Genomic DNA, 16,828 nt, shown 5'->3' with positions numbered 1-16,828 from the left:
GAACTGTATCATTGAAGCATTTAAGTGACCCTTCTGAATAATAGATGCATTCTCGTCTGGAACAGGTGAGCACTCAATCCGGCAGAATACTAGAGTAGATAGGACCTCTTCTAAATATATAACTAGGTAGGTTTTTAATGTGGTGCTGGTGTGTCGTGTGTCTAAAATATTCTTAGGTAAATCCGTGTGGGAGGCTGAAATGATGTAGGTATATTATTATTGTTATACTCTTCTCAGGTTAGTTTATTTGAAAGTGATTCTTAGAAATTAGGTACTGTACCTAACTACCAACAGAAAAAAACCGGACAAGTTCGATACTTTTTAGTATTTGTTGTTATAGCGGCAACAGAAATACATCATGTGTGAACATTTCAACTGTCTATCACGGCTCATAAGATACAGCCTGGTGACTAACAGACGGACAGTCTTAGTAATAGGGTCCCGTTTTTACCCTTTGGTTACGGAACCCTTAAAAAAGTGCGTTAAATAGGTAGGCTTACTTATTATGAGTTACTTATGATTGAAACAGTAATTATTATAATTTGTCAATAAATTATTAGAAAATCATTTGTTTCTCGCAGTCTATAGAGTTAGACCAAGAAAAGTTTGCAACGATTTTGATAGCACACGCAGTGCAAGTGTTATTTTAAAGGTCAAACTTCTATGAAATTATGACGTAGGTATAAATAACACTTGCACTGCGTATGCCATCAAATTCGTTGCATACTTATCTTGGTCTAACTCTACCTACCTAAAGGTATAACAATCCAGTTACATAAGCCAAGCTAAACCTTTGAACAATACTTCTGTGAAATACCAATACTTTACCTATAACTTTTTTGCAAATAGACCGTCATGCAATTAATTTGATTGAAGCAGACCCTTGACTCACAAAGTGTCACAAGGGCCGTCGAGGGCTCTTCACACCGGCGAATGAATTCACGCGCGTCATTCAATTTTAAAATACTAATTTTATTTTACAGTTTTCAATAGGTTCGTGGGTATTATAACCTAGCAGTTTAAGGGCCTTTGGGTAATGTATTTTTTATAAAGCAGATACTTCAGTTCTGCAAGCGATACTACCTACAATTTTTTAATTAAAGGAAATAAATTTGAAAAAAATCACCACTTCGCGCTATGCGCCTTCCTATAGCGTGTGTAAAACAAAAGGAAGGAATGGCTTTCGATTCGCGCGCTTCGGTAAGATTCGGTAGCTTAGTTGGTTAAGAATGGTTGGAATGGTTGGATCGGTGTTCTTATGGCTCCTCTACACGATGGGCCAGCGCCGGCTACTCCAAGGGACGCAGCCATGCGGTAGAATGAGATAGCAATATCACTTGCTCCCTCTAACGCATAAATGCGTCCCTTGGAGTGGCCGGCGCTGGCCCATCGTGTAGAGGAGCCATTAGGTAACAGGTTCGAATCATACCCGAAGCGTCATTCCTTTAATTTTAAAATCTTTACCTACTTTATGTGTTTTCTTGTAGAACCGGTCTTGAGCAGAAATGTTTTCAAGTGGTGACCGTAAATTGGAACGGGTGTCAGAAATCCCTTGCAAAGACCCGCAATGATGTAGAAATTAGAAATCCTTGAGGAGGACGGGGAGATAAGAGGGCAGTGCAGTGTGGCAGTATATAGCGTGACGGCAGTATATAGCTTGAAGCGTATGACAGGTGGAGAGCCACTCGGAACCTCGCACGGACGCACCTCACCAGTACCTGCCTGTCCGCCGACGATTTTCTGAGAAAATCGAAGCCGGATCGCGCCCGGCTCCTGCCGGAGGGGAAGCCCAGCTGTGACCAGAACCCATCCACCGATGGTCGCCCTGCCCAACAGGGTCGACCGACGGTGACGCGTCGCGCAGGTCCCGCATACATGGACAAGAAGCCACCGAAGTCCCCCCCGTCCCTCCGGGGCGGGTGGGTAGACAAGAAAACGGATTTCACAATCCACCCGCAGCCACAACAGTGAAACTCGCGACCCCCCCGGTCCCCTCGGATAGGGTGGGTAGTATGAAACGCGAGTTTTACGAAGTACCCGACGACACCAGGACCCCTGAACCCGCCTACGGCCCCACAGAGCCGTGGCAAGCAGACTTCGAAGCACTCATAGAAGCCCTTGGACGTCCCTACGCACCAACCCCCCCGCGGGTAGCCCCAGACCGACTTTCCCCTCGCGGGCAACTTGATCGTGACCGAATCAAGGTTGCCGGCCTGGAGCAAGGCGGTCACATACCTCCGCACACGGAGGCATGGCCAACAGCCTTCGCCAGGCCGTTGGGGCACGCCCTTGGGATAGTGGAGCCGTCCCTGGAAGAAACCCAACCACAGCGCCACCTGGACGAGCGCCCGGTCACTCTTCGACCTTCGGCAGTTGAGGAGGGACCGGAGCGCAGCCCGCCTGACTGCGATGACAACATCCCGCCGCCCAAGGACCCGCAACTCCGTGTTAGCCCCGGAGCCACCCCGCAGCCCCACAAAGGCCCTTCTAAGGGCCCCCACCACAACAACGACGCCGTACTCACAGAGGCCCCCAAGCTGGGAACCTCTGTACCAGCACCCCCGGTTCCCGCGCCAGCACCTGCTCTCGCGGACGCCGGCCCCATCCACGCACCGACAGCGCCAGCGCCCTCAGGGCACGGGTGCCAGAAGGAGCAGAAGATGCCACTCAGCGGGCACTGCGCCGCTCCACGCACGCCCTTCGGACAGCCGCCGATAGCGCCAGCTCCCCCCCCCCTTCTTCCTGGGACGCCGGTGCAAGAAGCAGAGGGAGTCAGCCCACGGCAGCTACGAGGCCCCACAGCCACAAAGCCGCTGATAGGCTAAAAAAAAAGAAGAATTTAAAGCCATGACAGGCCATCACGGCTAGTCATGACGCAGAATCCACCGCCCTTAGAATAAGGGCACAAAACAGACCCACCCGTAGTTACGGGTGGCGATTAGAGACCGCCAAAAATCCCCAAAAGGGATGGGAAGGCATCTCATGCAGGCATGAAAGAAGCAAGACAGCGTATGACACATGACACAGCACACTACAGGTCCGTTTTACCCTGGCCGCACGCTCACGGAATTTTCATTCGGTTTCCGTACGGAATGAGCCAGGCAGGCTGATTAAGCTTGATAGTGATGGTGGTAAAATCTCGTTGGGCTCCCGGTCTCTATAAAAAGGCAGTCTTATAAGCAGACTAGCTAGAGTTTAAACATACATACTTTTACATTTTCATTTGAACGCGAGGCGCTAGCGAGTTTTTAAAGCTATCATTATAGAGAGGAGTCGTATGAAAATTTGTATGTAAGGGTCAAAATAATTCCCACAAAGACGGGGTTTGATTTTTTTAGTTCTTTGTGTGTATCTTTTTGACATACTAAAAATATATCAAAATATATGCATGCAAAACGCATTTATTGACATTTCAAATTTGAAAAATCAAAAAAAATATTAAAAATCGTGTGTGGTATCAAATGACAGGAAATTACACGCTAAAAAAGGTTGTGAAGTTGATTTTACAAAATAAAAATAAAAAACAAAGTGGTGGCTGAAAGACTGATTTTTTTTTTCAGCCTTCGTTCATTCTGAAAAACTTTGGGATGAGCCCCTCTGCAGAGCCACCTTAAAAGCTCTTATTGATAATGCTCAAAGCCCTGCAGAGCGCGCTCGTCTCTTAGCTGTATCGGAGCCAGAGTCGGGGCTCTCGCTCCATGCATTGCCATCCCCCAACATAGGCACTCTCCTAGAGAGAAAGGCCCTCGCACTCGCTACCAGTCTGCGATTGGGGGTCAAAACCAATGAGCCCCACCGCTGCCGCTGCGGCTCCAATGTTGACGAGCTGGGCCACCACGGCTTGCCCTGCCAGAGAAGCGCAGGCCGCATCTCTCGCCACACCTCCCTGAATGATGTCATCCGGAGGGCGCTTGCTTCCTTTAGTGTGCCGGCCATCCTAGAGCCGAACGGTATCGCACGCGACGACGGCAAGCGGCCCGACGGAACTTCACTTATTCCGTGAAGGCTGGGGAGGACGCTTGTGTGGGACGCCACCTGCGTTGACACGCTCGCGCCGTCCCACCTACAGGCGACCTCCGTCAAGGCGGGACCGGCGGCTACAACCGCTGAACAGAACAAGCGGCGCAAATATGCTGTTTTCGGCGAGGGCTACATATTTGCGCCGTTTGGCGTAGAGACTCTGGGACCGTGGGGGCCTAGCACAAAAAGCTTATTTAAGGAATGTCCCAGCGCCTCATGGACATCTCAGGTGACCGGAGGGCTGGCAGCTACCTCGGCCAGAGGATAAGCCTGGCCATCCAAAAAGGTAACGCTGCCAGCCTTCTGGGCACCATAACTCATGAAGGTGACCTGGGGAGCATTTTTTACTTATAAGTTTAGTTTAAGATTTGATATATTTTAGTTTTAATTTTAACGTTTAGTTTTTTTTTTCACTTTGTTATTAATAAATAATATCTTTAAAATTTATTATAATGAACTTACTCGCTGCTTTGTTTTTTCAAATTATTAACGAAAAAATAAAAACAAGGAACCTTAGAATTTATTATAATTAACTTTCCCTCTGTATTATCTTTTTAAATATTAATCCCTGCGAAAAGTGTACTGAATCTTTTTTGTAGAGAATTTTGTGTAGATTATTAACATTTAACAACATTTTAATATATTGGCCACCGTTTAAGAGTTATTTACGAAAAACTAAAAAAAAAACCGACCTTAGAAGTGATTATAATTAACTTTCCCGCGTTAATATCTCTTTGAATATTGATCCTAGCGAAAAATTGTACGAAATCTTTCTTGTAGGAAATTTTATGCAGATTACTTACGTATAAGAACATTTTTGCTATGCGCCACCGTTTAAGAGTTATTTACGACATGCTAAAAAAAGGAACCTTTAATATCAAATATCTCACTTCCGGTCAAGAATTCGATCGAGCAAATTCGGATTCAGCGGGATCTAATTAGGGTAAAAAACCCGGTTGCCAAAAAGTAATATAATTTGCCAGTCGAAATCGAGTTTTACAAAAATATGACCAGTTTACAATAGTTTTTGTTGTTCCATATATTCTGCCAAGCACCTCCTTTGAGGTGCGTTCAGTTTATTGATAAAACTTTTTAAATTAATATAGAGCCTATATTTTTCATATTATATTAATATAATTAAAAATAGGTATTCATTAATTAAATATTCTTTTCTTTTACACAATGTATTTTGATGTGTAAAACTATGATAGTTTAGTTTAGTTTTCAATGTAGGAAATAATTTTCAACATTGAAATAAAAACAGTTTTTCAGCCACCACTTTGTTTTTTTTTATTTTTATTTTGTAAAGTTAACCTCACGACCTTTTTTAGCGTGTAATTTCCTGTCATTTGATACCACACACGATTTTTAATATTTTTTTTGATTTTTCAAATTTGAAATGTCAATAAATGCGTTTTGCATGCATATATTTTGATATATTTTTAGTATGTCAAAAAGATACACCCAAAGAACTAAAAACATCAAACCCCGTCTTTGTGGGAATTATTTTGACCCCAAAGGCTATATCATCTCTACGTGGACGTCCATCATACACTCGCTGAAGAGACAAGAGACATCAAGAATCGATGAGTCTAAATTTGGTTGAAATGCACAAACAACATACTCGAGCTACAGGCATCAGTTACTCGCCTATAATGCTTGTACAGTGAGATGCAAATGAATATAATATTATTATACTCTTTGGTTATACCTACTATTCACACGATGCGTAAAACTTACGCAAGTGCAACAACATGGGCAATGTGCAAGTATTTCTATATGTCATAGTATCCGAACGCTACTTGGATTGACATTAGTGACGTTTATTGAGTGAATGACGATATTGACGTTACGTTGTTTCATTCATTCATCGTGGGTTTCGTGGGTGCTTTAGAGCAAATAAAATTGTAATCCCACTTTAAATAAATTGATTGAATTGATAATGTGCAGTAATGTAGTAGAAAAACCTTTAAAAATGTGTCTCTAAAAGTGTAATGTAAGGAGTTCTTGTTGTTGTTACATGTGGTAGTCAGAGTTAGCTATGTCGACAAAACATTGTATACTCGTCTGTTTACTATATCTCTGTTCGTCAACTCTGGCTTCGGACGAGCCTAAAGAGTTCGTGGTAGACTGTAGTACGTTAAGGTTAGGGCAGTACATTTGCCCGGATCCGAGCATGGACCAAATAGACCCGGATACGCAGCAGTTTAGAGGCTGCTCTCCAGGGAAAGATGTGCCTTCAGAGGGGGAGGCAGAAGGTAAGTCAAAACAATCTACTAAAAAAAGCTGTTTTTTTTTTCAATTAATTGCCCATCAGCCTAATCGAATTGGGCTCCTAATTTTCAGAATAATTTGTTGTTTGGGTGGACAGATAGAGTTCCTTATTCTGTATAATGTAAGCATTTTCACCTTTATGCCCAACAAAATCGTCCTCTGAGTAATGAAAATGTTTGGAATTTTGTAATACATTTTTTTGTCCTACTTTGGGATTTCGTATTTATTGTGCCCAGAATCAGGCGATCTTTAATCCAGCCAAACTTAAACCAAATGTAACGAAAAAAACATTGAGCAAAAGAATAAAAATTGACCCTTAACGCAAAAGGTTATCTTCTGCCAAAGTGGAAATTGGAGAATTCAAAAATCCTAATGAGTATATAAATTGTATTGTGTTTTCTTCCAGTGTTATGCAGAGCTGCTGACGGAATAAAATGCGAAGGAACTTCAAATTCCACATTCAAAAGAAAGATGCCATGCAAATGGACAAACGGATACTCGTTAGAGATATCGCTGCTGCTGTCCGTGTTCCTGGGGATGTTTGGATTGGACCGGTTCTATCTCGGGTATCCAGGCATCGGGCTGGCAAAGCTGTGCACGTTGGGATTCATGTTCTTGGGGCAGCTGTTGGACATTATCTTGATAGCTGCACAGGTCATTTGAAATTAATTTTGCTGCTTTTTAGGGTTCCATACCCGAAGGGTAAAAACGGGACCCTATTACAAAGACTCCACTGTCTGTCTGTCTGTCTGCCTGTCTGTCTGTCATCAGGCTGTATCTCATAAACCGTGATAGATAGACAGTTGAAATTTTCACACATGATGTATTTCTGTTGCCGCTATAACAACAAATACTAAAAACAGAATAATATAAATGTTTAAATGTGATTTTTTTACCGTTTTTCCGTCCGACTCGCACTTGGTCGGTTTTTTTCTTGACACATCAGTTGACACTACAAAATTCAGGTCTGCTTACCCGTTCCTGTAACCAGACAGCAGAACAGCACAGCATGAATATTTATATTGTTGTCTCGCTCACACAATGGCATTGTCCACCGGCATCATGGGCGAGACAGCAATATAATCACGCGCGTGCGATAGAGACAGGAAAAGGCGGATCTATGTACAAATTCTTTTTGCTTATCATCCTTCCTTTAGTTGTGGCAAAGAGAATAGAGTGTATCGAGAGTTACTGTCATGGTAAAATATGTAGCCACAGTAAATTTACTGCCATCTTTCGACAGAAGATTAAAACTGTTAGAACGCCTTGACTTTGATCCTTATTCTTTCACTGATATGTGTTAACTTGTTATATATTAATATTAACGCCATCTACTCGAGAGTAGGCTGAAGGTTATGGCGCCATCGCTCGAAAAGATTGCACCATACCTTTGGCCTAGTGTCGAGTAGAAATCAGTGAAATAATAAGGATCAAAGTCAAATGGCGTTCTAACAGTTTTAATCTTCTGTCAAAAGATGGCAGTAAATTTACTATGGCTACATAATTTACTTTGACAAGCCGCCTCTATTTCAATTCTCTATGGGAAAAATCCAGGACAGCACTAGGAAGATGATTTATTTAACTCTTCCCTTAATTCCACAGATAGTAGGCCCATCAGACGGCTCAGCCTACGTCATCCCATACTACGGAGCCGGGGTAACGGTCATCCGCAGCGACAACGAGACCTACCTCCTACCGCAGACCGACTGGCACAACATCACTTGACAGTGGGGCACCATCTCTTTTGTTGAAGATGAGGACTATGAGTGGACTTGATTGTGGGAGTTCTATTATGTTGGTTAATTTTTTTTGGTGGGGTCCAAAATTTTTGAACCTAAGACCACAGTCTGGTAATTTTGTGAGTAGAAAAATGTGGTAATTTTTTAAAGTGTTCGCGCGAAGTGAACTCTCGTAGCATAAACACCCCAATAATCGACATGTTAAGACCCAATATTCGACACCTTGCTGTCAACATTATTGCTGTGACATTATGATTGAAAATAGAATTTCCCGCCTTTTTCTTCGAACAAATTGGTTTGCTAGATTAGAGGGTTTGGAGACCCATGTTTTAACCTTTTCGACGCCGTGTCAAACACAAAAGCTGTCACTCGGACGCCACGTCACCGAAGTTTCAAAACTGAAATTGAACTTTATGCATATGCACGTAGGTCTGTGTTGCTCTGTGGTCTGTGACGGATTAATCGGTCTTTGGCGTTGAACCTACGGTGCGGATATATCGGTAATTGGCGTCCAAAAGGTTAACAATGTCCACATATATATAAAGCTTATGCTTATGTTCTGACCACGAGCTCCGTGTTTTTCATGCGTACATGGTTTGGGGGGACAAACGGGGCTCCTGTAAATCTGTTTAGAGCTCGAGCGCAGTGTACTAAAGGTGAATGAGTTAAAATGTCATTAAATGTGGCTAGCACAAGTGACGCGTTTTAAGTTGTAAAACATTCTGATCTCTTTATGATTAGTAAAGCGTAACACTGCAGGATGGCTTAGGGTCGGTTGCACCAAACCGTCCGTCACCGTTAAAGCATTCGCAAAATTTTAATGTATGGGAAGTTTCATACTACACTGTCGATTGACGTTAATCAGTCCGTTAAATGTGGTTGGTGCAACTGGCCCTTAGTGTGGCTTAGTTTAACCACTAGCGGCCCACCATACAAGAAAATTGCCAGTAAAATTTGAGTCATAGGCATTCGAATATAGAGTTGAATTTGTTTTGTTTTAAAATCGAACGAAACAAAATCAACTCTGTTCCATTTTATTATTATGAGTATTATGATTCAAATTTTATTAGAGGTAATTTGTGCTTGAAGCCCAAGAGGTTAAGGGCCAGTGTGCTGTGCGTAGCATAGAACCGATGGCCGCTGGGGCAGTAACAGTGGCACTGCTGACCAGATGAGCGGGACCCCCAACAATATAGATGAGAAATTATCGCGTGAGTTGCGATGTTATGCTCAGTTGTGCTAGCCCCACAGTTTAGAGATTATGTACCTATATATACCCGGTCAAACAACATGTCAGTGGAAAATATGCGAAATTCTAATTTTCTATAGGACGATTACCCTTCGCGCCTACATATTTTCAATTTGCCACATTTTTCTACTGACAGAAATGGCTTGACTGGCTATAGCTTTTCATCTCAAAAACGACACCTCCCTACTAGTTTGAGATAGGTTTATCTTCTTTGGTGGCATTTTTTAAATCATGTTGTATTGTTGTTTGTAGTTGTCTGTGATGGCAAAAAAGAGTGGTCACATTATTGCGTATACTATGTGGAGCCCTTAAATTTTGTGATATAGATAATTGGGAGACTTAGATAATATATGTACATTGTAATTTATATGCATACATATTTAAGTATACATTAAATACATGGCAAAAATAGTAACCTAGTCCATTTATCTTAAAAATTGTCATTGTAAGTAGTAACGTTCATAACATTGGTATAGTGCAAGTATAGTGTAATTTCATAAAATCAGCCATCAACAGTTTCATAGACCACAGAGTTGAAAGGTAGGCAGTATTAAAGTAGCTAACACAAAACTTTGATTTATTAACACGCCTATTTCTGTTTCCTCGAGTTTACGAACCAGTCAAGCGATACGCACACATTCACAGAACGAGGGCTGAATGGTCAATGACTAGCCAGTACGTTAGTTTGTGTGCATGCGAAATCGGCTTGCCATGAAGTCACAATTGCCATTGGGTACTTTCCTCTACTTAAAATACATTTAACACTGAACGAAATGAAACACCAGATAATTATTAGAAAAACATAGATAGCAGTTAATTTTAACCACAATTTCTATTTAATAAATCGGATTGAAACAAAAAATAGGAGAGTTGACCGTGACTTCACTCGTTTTCATATAAATTCCATATTAGCAAATCGTTTTGACGGTTTTAAAAAAGAAGCTGATTTGACTACGGTAGTAGGAAAGTAGCCAATTTTGTATTAGCGACCCTACCTCTATCTGTCAACTCTATGGGTATACAATACCTAAATCTTTCATAGACATTTTAGTAGTGATCAGAGAAATCATTTTAGGCTAAAAGCCAATTTACCAAATACAAAATAAAACCATGTACATAATTCAACTAGTTTTATTACTAACAATAATATATTGACTAGCTTGTGCCAGCTACCTTTTCCTTTTCATTACCAGTCGCTGGTTGCGTCTCAGGTACCGTAAGGTCGTTGGGTGGCGCTGTGAGTGTGAACATGACTGGTATGCTAGATAGTAAAGGATTGCCGTTCTTTTCTAATAATCTTATCCAGGAGAGTAGGGAGTCCCTTGATGATGTCCCTGAAAAGTAACGCAAAAGGATGATATCATGTCATGATAGATGTATGTTCAATAGCGTTATATTTTCACTACAGTCACAGAATAAGGTACAGAAGGTTCACTCCAACAAAACGCGTCTGTACGACAGATATGACCACAAGGTGGCGCAAGCGCGAGCAGGCGTCCGTTCCGTAGCGGTGCGCGGCAACTACTACAGCTAGACACCAGAATTGGTGTGGGCTGCATGTACTTGTAGACGGGACGAAATTGCGGAGTGAGCCACCCCTGCTATAGTCCTACTATAGTAGTAAATTTTATTGTAACGAAATAAACGAATAATCCTTCTCCAGGTATATGTGTCAATAGAATTTCAACCTTAGCGGTCCGATTTAAGGCTCAAATTAGCTTAAATTTTCGCAAAATGTACCTCGGGTTTAGATGTACCCTCCCCCCCAATACTAAACTTATTTTAGGCACTGAGAGAGTGTATAAGGGACAAATGAGGCCCTGTCTCCGTCATCACTTGACAATGACTGGCACTGACTCCATCCTAGAAAAAAAAATCGGACAAGTGCGAGTCGGACTCGCCCACCGAGGTTTCCGTACTTTTTAGTATTTGTTGTTATAGCGGCAACAGAAATACATCATCTGTGAAAATTTCAACTGCCTAGCTATCACGGTTCATGAGATACAGCCTGGTGACAGACGGACGGACGGACAGCGGAGTCTTAGTAATAGGGTCCCGTTTTTACCCTTTGGGTACGGAACCCTAAAAATCATATTATTACCTGTGGCACACACAGACAGTATCGTCCCATCATCTTGTTCGTGCACTATACATCTGGTTGACGGTAATGTCGTTTGTCCAATGAAGCCAGGTATGCCTGAAGGCTTTTTGAGATTTGAAACATCTGAAAAAATTACATTTTATTTGTATTGATCGAAGGAATTGCAGGGCTGTTTACAAAGATTGTGTTGTGCGTTTCATCATAGCCTCAAAACTACTAAGCCGATGGCATAGGCTACTTTTAAACCGACTTTGAAAGAGGAGATTTTTTAATGTTGTCAAAAATAATTTGTACAACTGAATTAAAAAGCAGAATGGCCCCAAAGACTTTGGTCTTAACAATGAAAAACATACCATCAGGATCACTGTTATCCTTTATCTCTGGTCTAATCTTCCCCAGCAACAGGAAGTATGTGACGAACTGGTCCCGAATGCAAACTTTGTACGGCCCTCTCACAACTAATGGTTCATCTACCGGCTGTTCTGCCAGTAGGATCTTCTGTGCGTCACTCTGGGCACTGACTATCCAGGTTTTGTCTAGTGATGCTTCTATTTCTTCTGCCTGAAATTATTACAAATGTAATAAGACAGAAATCTGAAATAATCCGAAGTTGAATAGGAATTTGTATTTAAAATAGTAGGGTGACTGCTATAGATATTGGCTACTCCATAGTAACTGGCCACTTTTACCAAAATATAGAGAAACAAGACAGACAAAAAAAGCGCTGGTGGCCTAGCGGTAAGAGCGTGCGACTTTCAATCCGGAGGTCGCGGGTTCAAACCCCGGCTCGTACCAATGAGTTTTTCGGAACTTATGTACGGAATATCATTTGATATTTGCCAGTCGCTTTTCGGTGAAGGAAAACATCGTGAGGTAACCGGACTAATCCCAATAGTGCCTAGTTTCCCCTCTGGGTTGGAAGGTCAGATGGCAGTCGCTTTCGTAAAAACTAGTGCTTACGTCAAATCATGGGTCATCAGCCGTGGCAAAATGTCGGGATAACGCGATAGAAGTCTTATTGTTAAGAGTGGCCAATTACTATAGCAGTCACCCTATGAAACCATTCTAGATGAGTAATGTAGTTAGTTTAGTTGTATGTATGAAATTATATGTGAGTTGTCACAACCCTTGCATACCTATGGCATGCACACTGATGTGTGTCATGTGTGTGGGACATGGACTTACACATTAAATAATGTATGAATCCTTATAATGTTACAAATACCCACACTGCATGTGCATGTCAGACAAGTGGTATGTAACAGCTCCTGTGAGCATCCAGTCTGCATTACTGACAAAGTAATCTTAAGGTTTATGTTAACTAGTTTCTGGTGTCAAAAAATGTGGCATGCTTGATGTTTTTGGATATCAATAATAGTGGTTAACAGTACCTGCCAAACTTCAACTCTAGTATCAGGATCAACTGAAGTTATCCTCTGTATAGCAAGTTTTGCCAGCTCCATCACATCCACCGGCAGCTCATCCGGCAAGTACCATGGACTTAGGTTCTTAAACTTGGGCATCCAGTACAGCATACGCCAGAACTTCCGGAGTGGTATGCCTCTCCGACCGAAGGTGTTTAGGAGTATTTGTTCCAGTTCCGAGTCGGGCATGACACCTAAAATAGACAGTAAGAAAATATTTTCAATACTTACATATTTTTATGCAAAAAAGGCACACTCCGGTGTTGCAAACTTTTTACAGTGTTGAATATAATATTGACTTGCAAAATTGCCCAGGAGAATTGGATACAACAATGTGTCTGGTGTGTGTGTGGATACAAAAATATCATCATCATCATCATCATCATTCTTAAATTCATTATAACTTAGAAAAAAACATTTTTAAATAAAGCAATGCCTAGTAAATTCTTCAGAATAAATATCCATTGCTAAAATGTTTAAGTATAATATATTGGAATTGTGAATTGTTTTTCAGAATAAAGGGTTAAATTGACCAACCATTAATAAAATTATTAGTTTAAATTATCTGTTTTTTTTTTCACGAAATTAACAAAGCTAGTAAGTATACAAAAAGTAATATACCATTATCTTCCATTTGTTCAAGTAAATCAACAGCACACTGCTGCTGTTTCGGATAATGCATGAACTCCGCTTGAAATATATTCTCAGCTATAAACTTTCCCTTCGGCAGCACTTCCACCAGCGCCTTATACACTTCCAAATCTTTCTGCACACCAAACTCCTTCATTCTTCCTAACGCTGCGTAAATGAACTCGACGTGCCCCCGCCGCCTAGTGTCCCGGCCTTCGAACATCTTTATTACTTCCAAATACGTCTCCTTATTCTTCTGTGGCTTATTTACAAATGGATCATATACAACGACCTTCTTTTCTGTACCCTCCCAACGCCTAAACAATATGTTTGGCGGCTTAGTTCGCAAAATATTTCTTAGCATCTTTGTAGCCATTGTAGGTTATGTTACGAATTTTATTATTTATTCTTAATCTTATTTTGTAATTTGCACTAACATATTTCACAATGACTCGTTTAAGTCAACATTTAGGTGATTTTTGTGTTTTTATTAATATTCTTGCATAAAAATTGAAAATCCGAGCAATAATAAATACATTGAACATCCAGCTGACAGTGACACTGACATTGACGTATGTCACAGTGGACAATTCACAAAAGACATTCATTCTTACCATGCTAAAAATTATGCGAAAAATTCGTTGGGATATTTTCATTTTGTATAAACTTTTCTAAATTTGTATTTACATAAGAAAAGTATGATATATACTTGGTCAAGCAGATCTTGTCAGTAGAAAAAGGCGGCAAATTTTAAAAATGTAGGCGCGAAGGGATATCTTCCCATAGAAAATTTGAATTTCGCGCCTTTTTTTACAGACAAGATTTGCTTGACCGTCTATATTATACAGGTTACTACAGTACTATAATGTCTATAATGTACGTTTTATGTTTATATTGTTTTTATTTGTGCTGTCATTGTCAAATTACTATTTGCGCGGCAGTTGCTGTCCGCTCCATGCACTTGTTCATTCATTTCGTTCGGTTTTGTAAACAGTTGGGATTGATAAGTCAAGGAGAGAGGACGTCGCGTCCCTAACAAAACTTGTCTACGTATTCAACTACGCGAAGTTGTGAACGTTCAATTAAAAAATATAAACTGAAGTTGAGATGTGTTAAGTGAGCTAGGATTGAAAAGTGATTGAAGTGAACATTGAAATAAATTAAAATTTGTACAAATATAACATTTTGCTAACAAAATGTGTAAATACATGGTTATCGGGCTTCTTGTTAGCTTGATTTTGACTTCAGCGGGTAAGTTTATAAATACTTATTCTATTAGCACATTTTTCATCTTGGGCACTATAAAATAATATTGAAAAGTCGTATCAATGTGATCTTGTTTCAAGGCTGTCTTGTGATACAATAATTATTTATATTCAATAACATGTTGGTATGCAAGCGAAGTGACTGCCGAGAAGGTAAAAACAGATTATGAGGCTGTTACGTGACATTTTAAAAAGTAATTTGCATAGTTATGTACACATAATACCTACCTAATGATTATAATATGCAAATAAATAATTGTGGTTCAGTATTTATGGACACGTGTATGGAAATTGTAGGGGTTCAAACGAAAGAAAACTTTTTAAACGAAGTTATCCTTCCGGCCGAATGGGTGAACCGGCGTTTCGTATTTGTATCGTTCACTCTCACTACCCCTTCACAATTTGTATGTGACGTGAATTGTAATTAAAAAATCGTCTACGTACAGAAGAATAGTTTGAATTTTTTAATAGTTTAAATTTAGAGTTAGGTAACTCTAAATTTGAAAATAAAAAACAACAATGTTACGACAGAGTTAAATCTAGCGAGTTATAAGTACATTTATTTAAACACCTGAAAACTTGTATTAAAAAACCGCATTCAAATCGGTTTATCATTCGTTTGGGAGCTACGATGCTACATATAAACACACATATTAAAACTTATAACGCTCTCTTATGCGACAGGGATTAATAAAAGCGAATATGTACCTATAATAAATGGAATGGGTTAAACTAGGTACCTGCTTAATATTATACGCAAAATAGGTATACATTTATCACTATATGATTTGATATTTACCAGTCGCTTTTCGGTGAAGGAAAACATCGTGAGGAAACCGGACTAATCCTAATAAGACCTAGTTTCCCCTCTGGGTTGAAAGGTCAGATGGCAGTCGGTTTCGCGGACCCCAGGCTCCCATGAGCCGTGGTAATATGCCGGGATAACGCGAGGAAGATGATGATAATGATACATTTATCACTTTAATTTTCATACTGCTTAGTTAAAACAATAATAAGGCGAATATCCTACTACCCACGGGTATCATATTAAATTATTTATTTCAGGAATAGTGTAAACAAACATTCACGTTTTTAAACAATTACTTAAAGTACCTACCTAAATCATACATACAGTCGCCATCAGATATATCGGAGCAGCCCGGCCGAGGTGTTCAAAAATATCTGAACACCCACTCTAACGTCCTGACAATAGAGGCGTGTTCAAATATTTCTGAGCACCTTGGCCGCTCCGATATATCTGATAGCCACTGCACACTGCAGAATTTGCAGTGGTTGTCTCTCTTGTCCCTTTTATTCTGCATGTTCACAAAATATCCGCCTGTCAGATACCTACGTCAGATTAATGTATGATTGCACACATTACCAGGAACGCATTCCGATTAAAGATACCAACAAGCCATAACTTTGTCGTTTTTCATACTTGTTCATACCTTTGATTGTTGGTTGTAAGATCTGATAACAATATCGCTGTACAGTCAGCAGCAAAAGTTGCTATTTAAGCGTGCCAGGTGTTCAAAACTACCTTGACACGCTCTTATTCTCTTTACAATACAGTCGCGTCAAGATCATTTTGAACACCTGGCACGCTTAGTAACTTCTGCTGCTGACTGTACCTACCTACCTACAAATTTAGCGAATGCTCTTCGCTCGTGGTTGAATTTTGCAATCTTTCGAGTTTTCGACTGCTCGGGAGCACGAAGGGTTTAACAACAACTTTATCCCCTTGTAAAAAAATAACCTATTATATATGTACTTATTTAGGTACCTACTTTAGTATTTTGGCTACTTTAATTGGCAAAAGTGGAAAGTATTCGTTATCATATCAAATAGTCATATTAAGTCGTATAGGTACGTATAAAATAGTCGTAGCGTAGTGGTATGTAAATAAGTCGGTTAGTTGAATACCTTCGTCATATCTTCTTCAAGTTAGGTTTCACACAGGTGATTTATATAAAAAGTATTCACGGTATAAGAAGACCGGTAGTCGATAGGTACCGTATGGCATCCAGACCGGAGGTTGTGGGTTCGTATCCCGTACTCATGTTCGAAATATAACTTGACCCCGGACTTACAAATAAATATCAACATTTCATATTGAAAATTTG

General features: G+C 40.4%; 3 protein-coding genes across 3 annotated transcripts in view; 2 read left to right on the top strand and 1 right to left on the bottom strand.

Annotated features, from left to right (window-relative positions):
• The first annotated feature begins 5,904 nt into the window (after window positions 1-5,904).
• Window positions 5,905-9,610, top strand: LOC134791267 (TM2 domain-containing protein CG10795). Its single transcript, XM_063762251.1, has 3 exons — window positions 5,905-6,278; window positions 6,701-6,948; window positions 7,897-9,610. Exons 1-3 carry the CDS (start codon window positions 6,062-6,064, stop codon window positions 8,017-8,019), a joined length of 588 nt encoding a protein of 195 aa, XP_063618321.1. The 5' UTR covers window positions 5,905-6,061; the 3' UTR covers window positions 8,020-9,610.
• A 789-nt stretch (window positions 9,611-10,399) lies between these two features.
• Window positions 10,400-13,981, bottom strand: LOC134791303 (evolutionarily conserved signaling intermediate in Toll pathway, mitochondrial). Its single transcript, XM_063762312.1, has 5 exons — window positions 13,429-13,981; window positions 12,775-13,001; window positions 11,737-11,944; window positions 11,384-11,506; window positions 10,400-10,616 (listed from the first exon to the last, which is right to left on the bottom strand). The coding sequence occupies exons 1-5, from the start codon at window positions 13,811-13,813 to the stop codon at window positions 10,438-10,440; spliced, it is 1,122 nt and encodes a 373-aa protein (XP_063618382.1). The 5' UTR covers window positions 13,814-13,981; the 3' UTR covers window positions 10,400-10,437.
• A 442-nt stretch (window positions 13,982-14,423) lies between these two features.
• LOC134791312 (uncharacterized) overlaps window positions 14,424-16,828 on the top strand; it is a 51,426-nt gene continuing 49,021 nt past the window's right edge. Inside the window, exon 1 of the mRNA XM_063762325.1 lies at window positions 14,424-14,688. Coding sequence (XP_063618395.1) covers window positions 14,634-14,688 — 55 coding nt within the window. The 5' untranslated portion in view covers window positions 14,424-14,633. The remainder of the gene's footprint in view (window positions 14,689-16,828) is intronic.

The sequence above is a fragment of the Cydia splendana genome, chromosome 6, assembly GCF_910591565.1.
Source record: "Cydia splendana chromosome 6, ilCydSple1.2, whole genome shotgun sequence".
Taxonomy (NCBI): Eukaryota; Metazoa; Arthropoda; class Insecta; order Lepidoptera; family Tortricidae; genus Cydia; species Cydia splendana.
Note: the sequence above shows the minus strand (reverse complement) of the source record. Positions and strands in the feature narration are given on the sequence as shown.

Excerpts from the sequence above, each read along its gene's own strand:
- LOC134791267 (XM_063762251.1), top strand. The coding sequence starts at position 6,062 with ATGTCGACAAAACATTGTATACTCGTCTGTTTACTATATCTCTGTTCG. Across the intron at positions 6,279-6,700 it reads TTCAGAGGGGGAGGCAGAAG|TGTTATGCAGAGCTGCTGAC; the intron begins GTAAGTCAAAAC and ends GTTTTCTTCCAG. Across the intron at positions 6,949-7,896 it reads TTATCTTGATAGCTGCACAG|ATAGTAGGCCCATCAGACGG; the intron begins GTCATTTGAAAT and ends TTAATTCCACAG.
- LOC134791303 (XM_063762312.1), bottom strand. The coding sequence starts at position 13,813 with ATGGCTACAAAGATGCTAAGAAATATTTTGCGAACTAAGCCGCCAAAC. Across the intron at positions 13,002-13,428 it reads TGAACAAATGGAAGATAATG|GTGTCATGCCCGACTCGGAA; the intron begins GTATATTACTTT and ends TGTCTATTTTAG. Across the intron at positions 11,507-11,736 it reads GGATAACAGTGATCCTGATG|ATGTTTCAAATCTCAAAAAG; the intron begins GTATGTTTTTCA and ends TAATTTTTTCAG.